Source organism: Peromyscus leucopus, chromosome 8b, assembly GCF_004664715.2.
Source record: "Peromyscus leucopus breed LL Stock chromosome 8b, UCI_PerLeu_2.1, whole genome shotgun sequence".
Taxonomy (NCBI): Eukaryota; Metazoa; Chordata; class Mammalia; order Rodentia; family Cricetidae; genus Peromyscus; species Peromyscus leucopus.
The window spans coordinates 41,910,834-41,926,360 of NC_051086.1; the positions used below are offsets into that span (position 1 = coordinate 41,910,834).

The 15,527-nt window shown below is 47.7% G+C and overlaps 1 protein-coding gene across 2 annotated transcripts; it reads right to left on the reverse strand.

The window, feature by feature from the left end:
* Window positions 1-139: 139 nt before the first annotated feature.
* On the reverse strand, window positions 140-15,151 carry Arf1 (ADP ribosylation factor 1). Of its 2 annotated transcripts, none has more exons than XM_028857136.2 (5): window positions 15,046-15,151; window positions 2,064-2,247; window positions 1,868-1,978; window positions 1,541-1,665; window positions 140-1,415 (listed from the first exon to the last, which is right to left on the reverse strand). In XM_028857136.2, exons 2-5 carry the CDS (start codon window positions 2,209-2,211, stop codon window positions 1,254-1,256), a joined length of 546 nt encoding a protein of 181 aa, XP_028712969.1. In that variant the 5' UTR covers window positions 2,212-2,247; window positions 15,046-15,151; the 3' UTR covers window positions 140-1,253. The 2 variants fall into 2 exon arrangements, with proteins under 2 accessions (XP_028712969.1, XP_028712970.1); XM_028857137.2 differs by lacking the exon at window positions 15,046-15,151 and adding an exon at window positions 14,621-14,917.
* Between the last annotated feature and the right edge of the window lie 376 nt (window positions 15,152-15,527).

Consider the following 15,527-nt stretch of genomic DNA (forward strand, 5'->3'; position numbering starts at 1 on the left):
AGATGTGAGGGGAGCCAACAAGACACCCAGGTCTCACTGACTTCTACCAGGGCTTGGAGGGTACCTGTTTTCTCTCAAATGAAAAGGGCTCTCTTAGGAGGCAACCTGGCAGTGGTGACACTAACACACAAGCCCATCAAATAGTTAAGAGACTTTATTCTAATAGCTATAATTACAGTGCTTGTCGAAATGAAAACTGAAAACAAGTATACAAAACAGTTGATTACTAATTGTGTATTGAAAGCAGTAAGAGGTTCCACGACACCAAATAAACCAGTTCTGAGATTTCCCCAAGATAAATTTAACAGCTCCAGCTTCTTCAGTGTTTATCAAAATACAAAAGAAAAAAGTAGAGGTCGTCTTTCGATGGCAAATCGGACCCTTGCAGGCTGAGGGAGAAAGCTACTTCACACATGGAGATGGGGGTGCTCCAGGATGTGGGTCTGGAATGGACCGACCCTCCCAGCTTGCACACGCTCCTGCTGGTGAGACCCAGGCCTCCTGCCAGCGCGTCCAAGTGGGCCCAAGAGTAAGCTGGGTATGTAGGCTGCCATCTGGCCCGGCCACACACCAAATACAAGCCGGGCCCTGCACCCCACAATGGCTCCCAGCCCACCCCTAGGTGACCATGTGAGCACAAGTACAAGCACAATGCTATGGAATGCAGGTGACCCAAAGACAGGCGAGTCACGGGGGCTCTACTGTGACCATGCAGCGGATGGTGGTTTGTCACCTTCTCTCCTGTACCCATGGGAACAGGTGATCCGATGGACTAGCATTCAGGCCATTACTGCAAAACCTACACTAGGCATAGTCTCCGTTCTGTGTGTTCAAGTGTTCTTGTCCTGTATTTTTAACTATTTTAAAAAATGCACTGAGTTTGGGTTAAAAACCAACCACCAAATGGATACTGACACCAGTCTACAGCCCAATGGCTCCCGGAGGCCAGGTGCCCCTACACCCAAATCCCTTCTCAGTACTGACAGTGAGTTGATTCTCTTTTTACAATAAAAAAGCTAAGTAATATTGCATAGGAGTACCAGAAACTGCCTCAGTGGAAACAGAAACTATTTACATTAAATAAAAACCTGGCTGCAGGCTGCGTCTGCACATGTACAGCACGGTGCGATGCACACTGTGACCAACCCATGGAGACAGCTTCTGGCACTCAGGACCACAGAGTCGCACGTTTGCCACATGAGAGGAAAGCGGAGGGCGGAGAAGAGGAAGTGAGGGGGAGGGAGGGGTCTGGTTCACTTCTGGTTCCGGAGCTGATTGGACAGCCAGTCTAGTCCTTCATAGAGCCCGTCCCCGCTGGTGGCACAGGTGGCCTGAATGTACCAGTTCCTGTGGCGTAGAGAGTGCAGCCCCAGCTTGTCTGTGATTTCGGCCGCATTCATGGCATTGGGAAGGTCCTGAGAGAAAGGAGGAATTAATGGCAGGGACCAGCAGCAGCCAGGCACCCGGGGCAGCCTCTCACCCACCCTCTCTCTTCCCTGACACAGGTTCTCCATCAGGGAAGGACCTGGCTGGTACCTACCTGTTTGTTGGCAAACACCAAGAGAACAGCATCCCGGAGCTCATCTTCAGCTAGCATCCTCATGAGCTCTTCACGGGCCTCATTCACGCGTTCTCTGTCATTGCTGTCCACCACGAAGATCAAGCCTGCAACACAGCCACATTACTGCACATATTGAACACTCCCCACCTGATCTACCCACAGGCTCTAGATCCAGTCCTCCCACTGGCCATGATGCTTAGTATGGCTTTTTATGCCCTGAAACTGGTAAGGCCATCATCAGGCTCAGTGAGCAAGTACATCCCTCTGGGGCAAACGAGGAATCCAGGACAAGGATTGGCCCCTCACCTTGGGTGTTCTGGAAGTAGTGGCGCCACAGCGGCCGGATCTTGTCCTGGCCGCCCACATCCCACACAGTGAAGCTGATATTCTTGTACTCAACTGTCTCCACGTTGAAACCTGGGGGCAGGGTTACAGCTGAGTTTCCTCCGTACTCCAGAACACCAAACCCAACCTCCACCCTGGTCCTGGCCCAGCTTCTCACCAATGGTGGGAATGGTGGTCACAATTTCACCCAGCTTCAGTTTGTATAGAATTGTTGTCTTTCCTGCAGCATCCAGGCCCACCATGAGAATGCGCATTTCTTTTTTGCCAAAAAGGCCCTTGAAGAGGTTTGCAAAGATATTCCCCATGCTTGTGGACAGGTGGAAGCGATACTGGCCAGAGACCTGGGGAAGCAAGTTGTTCCAGTCCTGTTATGTGCTGCCAGTTTAGGTCCTGTGGCAGGTCAGAGACGCACCTACCTAGGAGTCCCCGGCCCCAAGCCTCTTCCCATCCCTCCTAAAATCTCATGGGGGAGGGGAGATAATTCAATCCCAGGTCCCAGGTGGCAGAAAACCCTGTCCACCAGACTCACTAGGCATCTAAAGGAAGGCACAGATACTACAGGCCAAATGTTCCATCACCTCCTGGTGACAGCAGAACAAGCCCAGAAAGAACTGTGGTGTCAACTCTCCAGGCATTTCTGTCATCCAGGTCATGAGAGACAGTTGTTAAGACAATATTCCATCTGCCGGGCGGTGGTGGCACACGCCTTTAATCCCAGCACTCGGGAGGCAGAGGCAGGCGGATCTCTGTGAGTTCGAGGCCAGCCTGAGCTACCGAGTGAGTTCTAGGAAAGGCGCAAAGCTACATAGAGAAACCCTGTCTCAAAAAAAAAAAAAAAAGACAATATTCCATCTATCTCAAGCAGCCCAAGAAGGTAGAGACCCAAAAGGTAAACTGATGGCAACATATTCCCTTGAAAACCTATACAAAAGGATGCTCCTATGAGAACAGGTAAATGTGAGGATATGTTCCTCCAAGGGTATGTACACACACTCACAAGGGCCCACTGGCAGAACAGAAATGTTAGAGATGCCAATCAACTAAGCTGGCACCAATTTACCGGAGCATATCAGATGTTAGGGGCTTTGAGAAAGGATAGTAAGGTTTCTAAGGGCTCTGGTCTCACCATCTGGTGGCCACTTTTATTCATCACTTGTTTTTCATCCAAATGAATTTTACTGCTTTCTTAAATGCTGATTGTTAACTCCTAATAGTAAAAGCAAATAGAAGGCCATAGAGCCTTCAGAAAGAGATGTACCTGTGTACTATACAAGGCTGCTAACCTCACAGGAAAATGAACAAGCATGGTGTGAGACAGGATGACAAGGCTTCCCTACATATTGTCCCTCTGTGCTACTACAACAGAACACTACAAACTGGGCAAAACCACAGATGAGCTGGACATATACTGAGGTTATCAAAGAAAAAAAAGAAGAAATAAATCTGGGCATGTTGTGTCATGCCTGTAATCCCAGCACAAGGGAGGCTGAGGTTGGCAGACTTCAAGTCTGATGCCAGCCTGAACTAGTGCAAGACCTTTCTTTAGAAAAACTAAAAAACAAAGCCAATGGCCAAAAGGGGTGGTGGTGGGTGGAAAGAAGTGAGAAGAAAAGAAGGAAAAGACAGGTGGGCAGGACAGATTGACAAAACTACAGAGAGGAGAGAGACTCTTAGCTAGGCAGGAGGAGCACATGCCTTAAGAGCTGAGGCCTGCTGCCAAAACAGTGACAATGCAGTGCTGGTGGGAGGAAGACTCTCAGGCAATACTCTTTAAAAATTCTGAGATTATGGCTCTCAACCTTTAACTCCTACCAATTACAGATAGGGAAGAATAACTAATTTCAACATAACAAGTCATCCTTTGAGGATCCAAACCAGGCAAAAGGAAGTGAGTCCAAGATGAATTAAAAAGGGACTCACTAGTTGCCATAGAGAAGGGAGCACACCACTTAGCTGTTTCTTTGAGTTTTGGTGATATGGGGAATTGGAGAGTGAAAAAGTACAGGCAAAAATCCAAAGAGGCAACACACAATTTACTTTAAGCAAAAAAAGCCCAACAGAAGCAGACGGATATCTGATCAGCAATCAGTTGTCCATGCAAAAAATTCCACGTTCTAGCCAGATGGTGGTAGTGCATGCCTCTAATCCCAGCGGAGACAGGCATATCTCTTGAGTTTGAAGCTAGCCTGGTCTACAAAGTGAATTCCAGGACAGACAGCCAGGGCTGTTATACAGAGAAACCCCACCTCACACAACAACTACAAAAAATTCCACCTTCCTTCCAAATCACAAGTGGTTATCAATGGAGAAATAGTGGTAAGCAGGGTATACATGGAAGGCTGGTGAGGCAAAGGGGGTGTAAAACAATTCTTTATGCTCAGGTAGTGTGTAGAAACCAATAGTACCTGCTATATGTAGTAGTGCTCACCTATGATCCCAGTATTTGTAAGGTTGAAGCAGAGTTCAAGAATAATCAATCCTTGGTATAAATAGTGGGCCAGTCAAGGCTAATCTGAACTACATGAGACCCTGTCTCAAAGAGAAAAGTACCTCCCCAAACCAACAACAAAAACCACAAGAGCACAGAGGGGAAGGGGTACCTGCACCCTAACAGGTCCCTACAGTAGCACAGGCAGACACCCTAAGTAACTGTCCACTAGTAGGGATCTCAGCCAAGTTTGACTGCATAGCTGCATGACTGCCTCACTGTCCATGACTAATGGCGATCCAGTGATGCATTCTTGCATGTGATTGGGCATGGCCCACAACCGAGTGTGCTAGGCTAACCTGCCTTCTCTACAGAAGGGCTATGAAAACCACAGTGATCATCCCCCCCCCCCCCACAGGGTTTCTCTACATAGTTTTGGTGCCTGTCCTGAATCTCACTCTGTAGCCCAGGCTGGCCTCAAACTCACAGAGATCTGCCTGGCTCTGCCTCCCAAGTGCTGGGATTAAAGGCGTGTGCCACTACCGCCCCGCTCCTTTCTTTTTAACAAGAATCACCAAAATGAAAAGCAGTCAGAGAATTAAGTGATGAGATGAGCTCCAGACTTACGACACTCAACAAACAAGCATGTAGATACCCCTGCTCACACAGGCAGACGTAGTCAGCACTTCTGCATTGGCATTCTTAGTGTTCTCGTGGCACTACATCTACTGCTTTTAGAACAGACTCAAACCCAAAAACGCCTCCACTGAGAGACAAGCCCAGTAGCTACATGGACTAATAATCACCACCAGGGGCTGGGCACAGGCCCTGACTGCACGATGCCCAGTCAAGGTGCTGTCACCTTCCCTCTACAAGCCCACATACAAGCCAAACCTGCTTTTCAGGTTCCTCTGCATTACTCCATTAGCAGGCAGTGAAAACAGACTTCCCAGAGAGCTCTTGCTGGTTTTTTCTGCCTCCCAAGCCACCAGAGGGAATGCCTTAGGAAGGAAGGCCCACAACCATCAAGTTGGAATGGGGTCAAGAAAGTTCATTCTTTGGAGAGGGTAGGACAAAGGTTGAAGCAGCCTTCCCTTTGGCAACCACACTCCCCACACTGCTGTAGCAGGGCCTTCCTGGACTCTTGAGTAAAGGTGAGAACACACAGCTGAGTCCACACCTACTCCACAACGATGAATGAATGCAACCAGACTGGTTTAGCAGCTCAACAGGAGCCTGATGGGCAGCCGGGGTGGGGGTGGGGGTGGGGGTGTCCACCGTCCTCAGATTCAGGGACACCCAAGCACAAGTCAGACAACCTTCTCTAAATCAGACTGTGTAGGTTTGCCATTTCTCTCCAACTGTTGACACTATTTTGAAAGAATCCCAGTAGGAAGAGAAGTTTTCTGCTCTGGGCTAAAGAATGTTCTTTCCTGAAAAGGACTCAAATTTACTACATGAATAAAAAGTTGGTGATATTTTAAGAGTTAACTCCTTTCAGGGGACTAGAGAGATGGCTCAGTGGGTAAGAGCACTTGCTACTTTTGCAGAGGACACCAGTTCCATTCTCAGCACCCACATGGCAGTTTACAACTGTCCTTAGCTCTAGTTCCAGGAGATGTGGAGCCCTCTTTTGGCCTCTGAGGGCACTGCATGATACATGCAGGCAAAACACATGTATTTTTAAAATTTTTAAAAATCTTTTAAAACATGGTTTTGTTTTGTTTTGTTAAAGAAAAAGACAAGATCTCTCATTGACCCTAGAGTGCACTAATTCAGATGGAATGGCTTAGTCAGAAAGTCCTTGTGCAATAAGTATAATTACTGACTGAGCCAACTCTTTAGTTTCTCCCTTCGGCTTTAAGACAAATCCACTATAGTATAAATTACATATATTAGCGGGGATGGGGGTGGTGGTGGTGGTGGTGGTGGTGGTGGTGGTGGTGGTGGTGGTGGTGGTGGTGGTGCAGCACACCTTTAATCTCTGGAACTTGGGAGGCAGAAACAGGCAGACCTCTGAGTTCAAGGCCAGCCTGATCTACAAAGTGAGTTCCAGGAAGGCTCCAAAACTACAGAGAAACCTTGTCTTGAAAAACCAAAGGGGGGGGGGATTACATATATTTAGTCAGGCACAGTGGCACGTACCTTGAATCTCAGCACTTGGGAATCAGAGGCAAGAGGATCTCTGTGAGTTCAAGGCTAGCCTGGTTTACATAGTGAGTTCCAGGATAGCCAGTGCTACACAGTGAGATCCTGTCTCAAAATTAGTTAATTACATATGTTCAACCACACAGACCAATAGTGTATACTCTCAGCTGTTATATTTGAGGGAAAATACCAAATCTGAAACTTTTCTGAAAGAACCTTAACACAATATAGAACATTTTTTAGCTGAAGTTTTTAGTAGAGTGCCAGTGTTCCAACAATGACACACAATCAGAAACATGAAAACCTGAACCATCCCCAAACAGGATGCCTATAACTTAAAAAGGAGGCTTCTTTAGTGTCATGTGTAATAAGCTCACATGTTGACCTCTGCACATAGTGCTTTTAGTACATCAACAGGAACTGAGATGTCTGTTCCTAAAGCCTTAGGTCTTCACGTGCACCTCAGTGAAATATTCTAGGTCTGGTCTGTTCACACAATCCAATACTGCTCTACACGTGTCATTATTTCATAAAATCTGCTTAAGAGGAAAACTGAATGTGCTGGGACTAGGACAGGCAGGCACTCCTGTAAGGGCAGAACTGTGACTCAATCAGCATGTTCCAGGCTGGGAGCTGGAACACAAGCCTGCTCTGCACACCGCCTCCCTCAAGCTTCTTGTCTTCTGAGTTAAGGGACTGGGAAACTCACTAGGTCTATGTGAGTAGGTGGGATGATGAGTGAAAATGAAGTTGGATGATTCTTTGCAAACTTAAGATGAATGTTCTCCCCCTCCCCAAAATCAGTGTGTATCTCTGAGTTGAGTTCTTGAACTATGGTAACAAGAACGCTGAACCTTGTTTCTATGTTGTTTCTCCCTTTATTCTACTTTTAAGCATTCATTACCCTTTCTTAACATAACTACCTTCAAAATATGTCACCAAACACATTCACAGCCACATTAACTCTATACATTAGCAGCTCTAAGCAAGTACTAACTGGGCTTCATAAAACACAATTTTTGAGACTTGTAAAGGCTCCAACGGAGAAGCATCCTGTCATGTATCCGTGTGTCGTCTTCCTCTCAGCATCAGAATCCTGACTTGTAACTGGGAGTCAGGGCTTCCAGAATAAAATCCACATTTTCTGGAGTTTCTTGCAGCATTGTATGCTCAGGGCACCTACCCAGGAGCAAGAGAACCCACATCCTAACATAGCAGTTCTCAACCAGTGGGTCAAGACCCATTTAGGATCTTTTTTCCCCCTAGACAGGGTTTCTCTGTGTAATAGTCTTGGCTATCCCTTTGGGAGTCTTATATCAGAGACCCTGCATATCAGATATTCATATTATAATTCATAACAATAGCAAAATTATATAACTTTATATTATATATAATTTTGGGGTGGGGGTCACCACAACATGAGGAACTGTATTAAAGGGTCCTGTATTAGGAAGGTTGAGAACCACTGCCCCAATACACTGCTACCATATTTCTACTTTGGCAGGAGGCACTTATCCTACTGGAAAAACTCCAAAACCACAGATCTGGAACTGGAAACAGCTCAACAGCAAAGCATTAGGTTTGCCCCCCAAAACCACAGACAAAACAAAGCAAGGAACACAAACATTCATCAACCCAGAAACACATCTAAAATGGTGGAAAGCACAGTAATAGGACAACATGAGATGCAACTGAAAAACCACCTTGACTGAAATCAGAAGACCAGGTTCTGCCCAGCCCTCCCTGGTGACCCTGTCGCCACTGTTCTGACTAGCATTCTTCATACCTTAGCCAACTCAACATGGCCACAAGACCACCAGACTGAAACCAGTCTGGTGCTTCCAAGGAAGACCCCACCCTGACTCCTTGTAAGTCTCAGGTTAGCTGTGCCCCCCAGACCCTAGCCCTTTACTCCTCATCCTTCTTGAGCACGTGGACGGAGCACACACTTGTGTAGAGGAGACAATACCAGCTGGCTATAGACAGGTGCAGCTTATTTTTGTTGTAGACTGGAACTGAGGAGAAATGACCCAAGATCATACCCTGATCTCCTACCTTGAGATCCACAGAGCACTTGTTTGCTAACATGCATGTTCTCAAACCACCCAGGGCTCCTGCTGAAGCAATGAGGCTGAGTCTCAGGGTAGCTGTGGCCTCTCCATGGCACCCTGCTCTACTGTTCCTTACTGAGGGCAGAGTAGGCACAAAGCCAAGCCAAGTATCACACACCCAAATTAAACACCACCATCCCTAGGAACAGGAGAAGCAGAAGGACCTGGAGGAACTGGTAACCAAGGACTCTTAATTTCTGTTGCAAGGCAAATCAAAGTAATGCAGCTTTACCAGCTTACCCCTTTCTTTATGAGCTCCCTACCCCCAACACTAATGAAGGAACACGAACGAACGAACAAACGAACACGAACACACACACACACACACACACACACACACACACACAGACGGCCAATGAAGCTGGACATGGCATCCCAGAGGCCCTTTCCACACCTAAGAAAAAGGGAACTGGAACAGCCAACAGCTAGTTCATTGTGCTTTCATAAAATGAGCTCTTCCTCAAACAAGCTACAGTGAGCAGGGCACTCTTCTACTAAAACTCAACTTTAATCCTAGGTCCAGCCCTACTTCAGACAAAGAGGGTGGTGGCTACGGGGGTATTTATTGAGTAAGTCAATCTTCAAAACTTGACTTCTGATGACACAATGGCTCAAATCTGTAATTCTAGCAATCTGGAGACTGAGGCAGGATTGCCCTGAATTCAGGGCCAGCCTGGGCTATAGTTTGAAATAGTCTCATGACAAAAAAGGAGGGGCTACAGATGGCTGCAACTGCAAATATCACCGTTGCAGAGGGCCAGAGTTCAATTCCCAGCACTTATGTCAGGCTGCTTACAACTGTCTGTAATACAGCTCCAGGAGGACCTGACACACTTCATACAGGATCTTGAACACTGCACTCACTTACATAACCACATGTAGACACACACAAAAATTAAAATTAAAAAAAATTTATATATATATAAAAAAATCAAAAAACAAAAACCTTTGTTTCTACCTTCAGGGAACTTTCATTTGGAGGGTAGAGTGCCCTGCCCCTTCTTCTGAATACTTGCTCTTCAGGAGGAAACAAGAATAAAGAGAACAGGAAGGCTGAGCTGTGGCTAGGCTCCCTCAACTTTGCTGCAGTCTTGCCCCACCCTGCTGGAGTGAGGCACACACACAAAGACCACACCCCACAAGTCCACTGTCCACACTTAACCAGGCACTGCTGACTGCTGACCACACACTACTCAATCCTATTTCCCCATTTTCCCGATGTCAGAAAGCTTGATGCCTTGCCTTAGTTTTTAGAGGCCTCCCCTCAGGCATTCTCCCCATTCTCTGGGTAAGGATCCTCCATGTGTCCATATCCAGCTTTTCCACCAAAATCGGCCCCCTTCCCATTTTTCCACCCAGTTCTTCAGACTTAAACCATGGAGACTTGCTGCTACCACCTCCACCTCCAGCTACATTCCAACAATTGATAATCAGGTGCAAAGTGACACCTGTGATGTTAGAACCCTCACATACAGTAGCCATGGGACCGTCTGGTGCCCACCACACCCTTGAATCCACTAAATCTGTCATCTGGAAAAGAAGCCAATAGACAACCTAACATCTGCACAAGAGAAGATCCCCATGAGTCTGCCCCAACAATGACATCACAGGGACAAAAAGGGAAGTAACTTCTAGTGAAACTCTAATGCTAGGCCCAGCCATTCCCATACACAGAACAAAGGGAGGTGGCTAGCTACTGAGGCACTAAATGCCAACCACAGCAATCTCAAGGGCATGTCACCTCCAAAATTAACTTTTTTTCCTGAAGACAGAGAACAACCTTTTGTAAGGCACTGAAGAAAACAAAATGCACTGCCCTTGACTTACAAGGCAGTTAAAGCTGGGTTCCTGGAAGACTTGGAACATCTGTTAATATTATGCCAAAGAAAAGCTTTATCTTTCTGTGATCAAGCTTAGGCTATCACAGAGGGATTTTCTACCCACATGAAAACCACACAAGTGGCTAAATGCCAGAGAGTGTTGCCTCCCTACCTGAGAGAACCAAAGGGTTCCTACAGATTTCAAAATATCCTTTCTGAGGACTACAAAGCTGCTCCAGGGACCAGGAGCACCCTCTCTCTAGTCCTACCCTCCTCCTACACTGCTCCTGGCTGGTTTCCATACTCAGAGTACACTTACCCAGCTCAGAGCCCTTGTGTCAATTGTCCTGGGCTAAGAGGCCTCTGCTTCCTCCCCCAAACTTGTCACCTCGCAGGTGACATTTCTGCCTCCTTGGATAGGCCCCAGTGCCTGCCTTCATCACTCAAGGAGGGTCAGGAAGAATACTCCAAAAGCAGACATGGACAAGTAGCTTTTGTGTCCAACGCTAAGTAGGCTGCCGCCTCCACCTTCTTCCACTAGGCCCCTCCTCACAGGTGACTCCTTATCAGAGAAGAGAAAGCAATGTCATTTTAAAAAAAGGTTTATCAAGGCCTTTGGGATTAAAATAAAGATATAAAGATGACACACCTGCGGAGAGGCTAATCCTAATGACTATCTTCGAAACTACAGGGCCAACAAGCAAAATTGCACTATTTTAAACTATGCACAAGTGTATTGTATGAACATTCCTACACCAGTAACATCTAGGGACTCAGGTGTGCACAGACCTGGGAACTGAAGGTAAAGCTGTTGAAGAAGCAAGATATGCATCAAACCTACCCCAAGAAATGCTAGCTCTAAGCATACATTTCAGTTGAATACTTCGGTATGTCTGAAGTCAGATATGACCTTAACAGAAGAGAAATGTTAAAAACTGAAAATAATGCCAAGCAAAATTTCACCACCAAAGTCACTAGAAGACAGAGTATTTTAAATATAAGCTGTTGGATTCAAACAAGGAAGAAGTTATCTACAGAGCAGGAAGCTTCAGAGGAAAACACACACTTCAGGCCATCTAGCTCTGCCTTCATTCTCATTCTTCAGCAATGAGTCTTACAAAATCTAGAAACCCCTTTCTTGGCCACAAGCACCTAAATCATACCAACAGAATTAAAAAAAAAAAAAAAAAAAAAAAGAGGAGGAGGAAGGAAGAAAGAAAAACTTGTCAGAGGACACCTAGAGAACCTGGGCCACAAACTTCCCTGTTTCAGTATATGCCATTGTAAAAATATTTTGATAATTGATACCAACAAAAAATTATTGTTTAACATACAGTCATCAAGCACAAAGAGCCTTTTGGAAAGAGTTCTAGTTTGCTAGCATCCCTTTGACAGGTATAATTTATCAATATATCACATACTTCTTGCTTCCTGAAATGTGCAGTGATAATAACCAAGTCCAACTCACCCATATGATACAGCAGCAATTCTCAGATCCTCAGAAATATGGGGAGCTGTCTACCACATAAACTTAATCACCTCTAACCGTAAAAATATGCCTGCCCAGCATGGGAGCACACCTGTAATCCCAGCAGGTCATAATCTTAGGGGCAGGAGGATTGAGTTTAGGGCAAACCTGTACAACACAGTGAACTTCTTCCCCATGAAAGCACCAATAAAACATAGGTCTATCTTCCTATTTTCTGTCAATTCCCGTTATCACTTAAAACTTTCCCTATTATCAAGGCCTGCAGGAGTACCACTCTTCCTAGTATATTGGCAGCTAACAGGCAGCAAGCCCTGTTACCAATTTGAGTAAAAAAATCAGGAAACAGAACCAGGTAAGAATGTTGTGGAGGTTGGGCCCTAATCAGTCTCACCACTTCTTTGTATCTGTAGCAGGACAGGAGAGTGAACACCTAAAAGGTCCTCCTGGAAATAAAGATCTTGCATGTGCCGTGCCCATACTAACAAGTTTTCCAGCCAGGCCACTTGACCCACCTGAGAGGGCTGAATTACCTTTCAGGACATTGACAAGCAACACCACAAGCTATTACCTGGAATTTGTTATCACAATCAATCAGTATCAATCAGTGTGTAGTGAGGAATCCCAATGTACACACACACACACACACACACACACACACACACACACAAAGATGCTCTTAATGTCAGATCTCAACACAAAGAAATTTTCATGTTTCTCTCACCATCTCTGTCAATTTCATGAAGATCAAAAAACAAAGGGATTCATGAGAGGCACAGGGACAGATCACGAATGGCATAGCAACCTAGAGAAGGCTGGGGTCTGATTGATGGGCTCTTGAATGCAAATGACATATATAGCCAGGCAGTGGTGGCTTAGGCCTTTAATCCCAGCACTAGAGGCAGGCAGATCTCTGAGTTCAAGGCCAGCCTGGTCTACAGAGTGAGTCCCAGGACAGCCAGGACTGTTTCACAGAGAAACCCTGTCTTAAAAAACAAACAAACAAAAACCCTGCACATCAATGTAACATTTAATTCAAAGAATCTGAAAAACATTGACCCAACACCCTCAAACCATTGTTAACAAGCTATTGCATGAACCTGCACAACAAGTTTTTTCTCTTGGTTAGGATGCCTGACACTGGGTCACCACAATACCGGTCTAATTTACCTTTACCTTTAAAAAAAAAAAAAGGATGTAGTTTGAAGCCTGTCTGGTCCTGGGCAGAGGTAGCAACCCATGGAGCAAAGATTTTGAACAACCCCTCTACAAGATACTATTGTGCAAGAGGCACAGTGGACATCTTAGCTACATGATTTACAATCAGAAGCGTGTGTGAGGAGCACAGAACTAGTTATTGTTACTTTCCTTCCAGGATGAGTAGACTGAGTATGAGTCAGCTGTTATTCACAGTTAAACCGTGTTGTGTGTGCAGTGCTGGAGATCCAAACCGAGACTTCATACAGCTAGGAAAAGCACTCTACCCCTAGTTCTTAAACCCTTTTGAAGTAGCAATTCTGTACATCTGCCTCACAAGCAAGAGAGCAGTGGGTGATCCAGTGACTCAGACTTATTTTCAACAAGATCCTTAAGGATAAGTGACAGACATTGCATTAAGAAAGAGAAACCTTTATGCCCAGGAGACAATGTAGTTCCAACAACGTAGCTCACACATCTGTGACTGCCCCTCACACCACACAACTCTGAACTCTGGAGAAACAGAGAAACCAGGCAGTAACAGTTCATCAAATCTCACAGACTAGGCTATTTGTGATAGTGCTGCTGAAAGCTCAAAGGTGAGGGCACTACAGTCGCCCACGTCAGACACTGTAGATACTGGTTAAGACCGAGGAGACATGGGGCCAGCACACAAAGCACCATGGCATCTCACTAGCCTTCTGTCTGACACGCACTGCAGAAACCACCAGAATCAGCCTGCAGGAAAAACTGCTGACCACTAGTTGTGAAACAAGAACTACAACGGACTACTCCAGCTTTGGTTGTGGCATCAACTACTGGGCTCTCCGGCGACTTCTGGGACTAAAGAGTACCTGCCCCTTCCTTTTCGGGCAAAACAGTCACTTTCTGGATGGGAGAATTGCCCCTCGATGAGAGCAGATTCCCTAGCACTTAGGTACCATACAACAGTTCAGCTACATACAGTCCAACATGGCAGGACCACCACCCTGGCTGGACAGGCAGAACTGTGTACCGGATCTGGTCTGTTACCCGCAGATGACTCAGAGACTGGGAGCAGGTTGTTCCAAAGGCCAGGTTAAAAATTCCCCAAGTCAAAAGGGCCCCTTCTAATCCACCAAATTTAAAAAAAAAAAAAAAAAAAAAAAAAGCGCATCAAGGGAGTCAGTCCAGAGATGAAACAAGACCCAACTCCTCCAGGGGCCAGCGGGCCCTTGAGTGTAAACCTCAATGAAGATCTCACCGGAGAAGTGTGGGGCCCAAATTACGGTTCACTGGGGATCAGAGTGGGCACTCTGGGTTCCCCCGAGATCCGCATATGTGCTCTTCTTAAATCCCAGCACCGGGTTCAGCAGTCCCCAGCCCCTATCCACCTGTCCCATCCCTTCCCCTCCTTACAGCTCTGATCCTCCGGGCCGACAGGAACCGGACTCGAGAAACAGAGGCAGACCTCGCCACCTGCGTGACCTTGACGCCGTCTCGGGGCCACCCAAGCCTCAGTTTCCCCCGCCCCAGGGCCCGTACCGTATCTGAAGCTGTCGGCTAACCCTTCTAGAAGGGAGATCCCGTGCTCCCCGAGCCCTGCTCCCCGCTCCCAGGCTCCCCGCTCCCGGGCCGTGGCGCCTGGGAGAGGCGCGGAGAGGAACAGCAGGAAATCTGGCTTCCTGGAGAGGAGCCGGCGTCCCGGCCGGACTTCCGGGCGGCGGCCCGCGGCGGGAGGCCAGGCGTAAGGGCCGCGGAGTGGGGGGAGGGCCAAGCGGCCGTGGGCGACGCGGGACTCGGGGAGCCCGGATCCTCTGCCCGGCCTGCCGCTAGGTCCACCGGACACAGATCCCGGCCCGCCCGGCCAGACTTTGGCCCTTAGCAGCCTGAGTCGAGCACCCCTCGACGCCCACGATGACCCGCCCGTGGCCGCCCCAGCTCCGGCCCCAGCGCGCCCCGCACCTCACCTCCGCGGCGGCTGCTCCCAGCCAGGCGTTGGTTTCGCTCCCACAAGATGGCGGCGCTGACGGCAGCCACGTCAGCGCCTGCCGCGGGGCACGCCGGGGGAAGAGGGCGGGCCCGCCTGATGCCCCGCCCCTAGGGAAAGGGCGCTTGCGCGTCCGCACCAAGTCGCCTTCACGGGGCGGAGCCAAAGCCGCTCTGCTTCCGGATCGCGGCCCCCCGGGCTCGCACACCGGCGCCCTGGACTGGAACGCGCAAGGGTGTGGTGTGTGGATTTCCGTGTCCATCGACGCGTGCGCACGCGCGCCTTCCTGCGGAATTCCAGCCCATTCCGCGGATGCGGGGGTTGAGGACAGTAAGCGTTCTAGAGCGCCAAGGTCAGAGTGGGAAGGTCGTGTCAGCACGGAGGGGGTGTGATGTCCCTCTCAGAGGGCTCCAGAGTCTCTGATATCCCAGCTGGCCCTGGGCACTGAAGATAGTGCTGTGA

Coding starts and splice junctions, on each gene's coding strand:
- Arf1 (XM_028857136.2), bottom strand. CDS start 2,211: ATGGGGAATATCTTTGCAAACCTCTTCAAGGGCCTTTTTGGCAAAAAA. Junction 1,666..1,867: donor CTACTTCCAGAACACCCAAG/GTGAGGGGCCAA, acceptor GCTGTGTTGCAG/GCTTGATCTTCGTGGTGGAC. Junction 1,416..1,540: donor TGGTGTTTGCCAACAAACAG/GTAGGTACCAGC, acceptor CCTTTCTCTCAG/GACCTTCCCAATGCCATGAA.